At 41.3% G+C, this 4,051-nt stretch overlaps 1 protein-coding gene across 1 annotated transcript; it reads right to left on the bottom strand.

The window, feature by feature from the left end:
* Positions 1 to 463: 463 nt before the first annotated feature.
* On the bottom strand, positions 464 to 1,408 carry LOC102021590 (putative olfactory receptor 2W6). Its single transcript, XM_005409657.1, has one exon. It carries the CDS (start codon positions 1,406 to 1,408, stop codon positions 464 to 466), a length of 945 nt encoding a protein of 314 aa, XP_005409714.1.
* Between the last annotated feature and the right edge of the window lie 2,643 nt (positions 1,409 to 4,051).

The raw sequence follows: 4,051 nt of genomic DNA on the forward strand, positions 1-4,051 counted from the left end.
CACCTAGTGAGCCCACAAGGCTGAGTCAGGAATGTGTGTTGGTAGGTAGTCTCCTCCACAGGGCTGACCAGGTAAGATCATGAGTATGGAGGGGAGTGTATTTCTTATGCTGTAGTACAACTGGGAAGAGAAAATCATAGTCTAGTACAAGTCTCACTTAGAACACATGTCCATGTGAAATATACAATACCTTTACATATAATTTTACTTTAGTTGTTATACTGTATAATTATTTTATCTAAAATCAATAGTCTTGATGCTAAGTACATGTACAAGTGATGTGTTTTAGTCACACATGCATATCCTTCATATTTCTCTGTATTTTCTATTCATTTACAAAATCTAAAATCATATAACACACTCGCTATTTCAACAATATAAAGTAGTTTTTGAGAAGTGAATTTTGTTAATAAAAATCAATATTTCTTTTGCTTTATACACTCTGATTTATTTCGTATGGAATTCACAACTTTGCTAAACATTTTTTGAGCCACACTATTCTCTTCACTGCAGTCTTCACATCTTTGTTTCTTAAAGTGTAGATCAGAGGGTTCAGGCTGGGTGTGACGATCGTGTAGAAAAATGTAAATAACTTGCCTTCCTCTTGGGATGTGGTATTCTGTGGCTTCATGTACATGTAAATGAGTGTTCCATAAAACAGAGTTACTACCATGAGGTGGGAACCACATGTGTTAAGGACCTTTTCCCACCTTGCTGCTGATTTGATCCTCATTACAGCTCGAGCGATGACCCCATATGAGATGAGAATTAGGGACAGAGGTGCCAGAAGAAATACAACTCCAAGGGCACAGACAACATACTCAATTATTTTGGAATATACACAAGCCATCTTGATCAATGCTGGCATCTCACAAAAAAAATTATCCACTTCTCTGTGCCCACATCTTGGCAACTTCAAAGTCAAGGAACAAATAATTACGGCACTGCCAAGGCCACCGAGCCAGCAGGTCAGCACCATCTTCTGGCAGAGCTGAGGGTGCATTATCACAGTGTAGTGCAGAGGCTGACAGACAGCAGCATAGCGGTCATAGGCCATCACAGCCAGGAGAAGACACTCCGTGGCTCCCAAATCCAGAGCAAAGAAGAACTGCAGCACACACCCTCCGTAGGTAATGGACTTGTTTGTACCCCACAGGTTTACCAGCATCTGGGGGACAATGCTGGTTGTATAACAGAGGTCCAGAAAAGACAGGTTGGACAAAAAGAAATACATGGGTGTGTGGAGCTGGGGATCTAGGTAAGACACAATTATGATGGTTGAGTTTCCTACCAGCGCCACCAGATAGAAGATGAAGACAAGCACAGAGATGATGGGCTCTAGTTGGGGCTGATCGGAAAACCCCAGAAGGATGAAGTCTGTTCCCAAACTTCCATTGCTTGTTTCCATTGCTCCTTATGGAAGGCTGGGAGACAGCACCATGCGAGCAACAGGGTCAGCCCTAGGTGGAGAGGACAGATTGTGACGTGCATATCTGTACATAAGACGCACTCTTTGTATGTGTTCTCCTGCAGCACATCCTCTGTGTCCCAGCGTCAGTGCCTCCAGCCTCTCTACACTTACTCATTTCCAGCGTGATATGCCAAGTCCATCTCACTGAGTGTCCATCATTCCAAAGGCTTAGTATCCCGTGTCTCCCATAGTTCCATGTGTGTGATTCATTAATACAGCCATGCAGTCTACTGCCTGAGCTTAAGACCTAGATCTATTTTCAGAAAAATTTCTCCCTTCAAACTAGGACACTATTTGTCACTTAAGAAAGTTTGTCTAACTCCTAAAAGCTACAAAGATACATATGCACACAAAACATGTACAACTAAATGCACCAGCTGTGGTGAGGAACCTAGGGGCAGGAGACAGCTTAAATTCCCAGATGCTTTGATTGCAAATATACCTGGGTGCTTTCCCAGTTTCAGGTTGGGATGGGATTGAGAATTTTAAAGCCATAATTTGAAAGTTGAAATGGACCTCAGAAGCCATGAGTCCTGCATTTCACCTCTCAGATTGTCTGCATGTTCACAGTGACAACCTCCAGCACTGGAACATTTCAAAACCCAAATGCACTTCTCTCCAAAATACTGTTTGTTTGAGCTCATTTGAAAAATCATACACGTCCTTTGTCTCTTAAAACATTAGAATCTGTTGTCCAATATGCTCCTTTTTTTGTATTGGGAATAGAAATCATGACCTGATACTTGCCAGGCAGCTGCTGCTCCAATGAGCTACTGGCTAATATACTTCTTTTTGTTGTTTTATTTGGTTTGGTTTGGTGTTCTGTAGCAGTGGAGATTGATCTCAGGACTTCACACAGGCTAGGGAAACACTGCAGCACTAAGCTATGCTTGCAGTGCTTTTGACGCTTCATTTTGAGACAGGGCCTTACTAAGTAGTCTAGGCATGTGCCACCATATGCGACTGAGTTTTCCGTCCCAGCCTGAGCAATTGCTTCACTTTTCCTAACACTGCCTGGTCTATATTCCCATGCCAAAGTACGTCATAGTTTGTCAATGCCTCAAATCACCACGTGAGTGCAGTACCTCAGGTGGGCTACATGGCTGAAGGAAACTGTGAATGTCTGTGGCCTGCATATGTTTACTAAAACACATCTTAATCAGGTTTAGCTGAACAAATTAAACTTTTCATCAATAAATCCCCCAGTATTGCTGTGAGGAAAAGGGTTTTATGTTGTGTCATTTAATGTTTTAAATCCAAATATAAAACTTTTCAATTTATGATTTTAGTATTACCTAAGGGCTGGGTCTCAAACTTTAGATATTATTTTAATTTGAATTTAAAAGTGACTGGAAATGTTAATGAAAAACGATTAGATCATCAAATATGCTACATGTACGTTGAATTATCATACCATTATCCATACATTTATACATTAAAATGACAGTTTCTTTTAAAAAGTAAACTCAGAATTAAATAAAAATTTAACAGTACAGTGAAGAAATTCATGGCAAGAGACATGCTACCTTCTTTTTTTTTTTTTTTTTTTTTGGTTTTCTCCGGTACCAGGAACCGAACTCACTACTTTGCGCTTGCCAGGCAGGCGCTTTTACCGCTAAGCTAAATCCCCAGCCCCAATGCTACCTTCTAATTGGAGCTTAGGGTTTCATTTCTATGCTATGGGCTTCAGTTCCCAATAATGTACCAATAGTGTGGCATTTTACTTTCTTCAGTGAAATTTAAGACAAGGAGACCAAAAACATTTACTCATAATATGGATATATGTAATGATGTGAAAATTAGAATCATGAAATCACAAAATGTGCTACATTTTGCTAAACATAAAAAATAAATGAACTGGATCTTTTATAAATTTGTAAGTAAGACATATGACTCGAGCCAAAGTTAAGGAAGAAAAAGGCCCACTCAAAGCAGTTCGGTACTGAGGCTGTAGATTGAGACCACTGTGATTGTTTTATGATCACCCTCAGCCACTTCTCACCTTGTAAGTCTGAGGAAGCCGAGCACATGCCACTGGCTGCTGCCTCCCCATCTGTGAGGCAGTTATCCAAGGAGTACCTGCTTTGTAGGATGGAAGCAAGCAGGATCACCTGATATGGTAAACATCAAATACTTAACATGATGCTTAATGCGTGGAGGACATTCAGAAATTTGAAAAGTCAGTAACAGCTCTTGCTGAATTTTAATCCTCTCCTGAGAGGGCACCAATACATTAGAATTATTTGTATCTCATATAGCACTCTCAGTTTTGTTTCCTGTCTAACTTAGGAATTTGCTATCTCTGATCCGATCCCACCCCCTATCTTCTGCAGTTGACAGCAGGAAATCTCACCAGAAGCCAGAAACATGAGCATGCAGCAGGCGTGTCTGCAGCCCCCACCTCCCACACAGTCCAGACGACCCTGTTCTGCCAGGAGCAGGGCTCTTCATCTCAGCGTCAGTCAGGAAGAGTTCCCATGGTGCAAGTTCCTGAAGCCTGAGAAACGAATCAACCAGCAGTGTCTTATCCTGTCCCACAGCCCTTTCCCACTGAAATGCAATGGGTGAACTAAGATGGGA

This window comes from Chinchilla lanigera, unplaced genomic scaffold (genome assembly GCF_000276665.1).
Source record: "Chinchilla lanigera isolate Chin_1 unplaced genomic scaffold, ChiLan1.0 scaffold00123, whole genome shotgun sequence".
NCBI lineage: Eukaryota > Metazoa > Chordata > Mammalia > Rodentia > Chinchillidae > Chinchilla > Chinchilla lanigera.

Excerpts from the sequence above, each read along its gene's own strand:
- LOC102021590 (XM_005409657.1), bottom strand. The coding sequence starts at position 1,408 with ATGGAAACAAGCAATGGAAGTTTGGGAACAGACTTCATCCTTCTGGGG.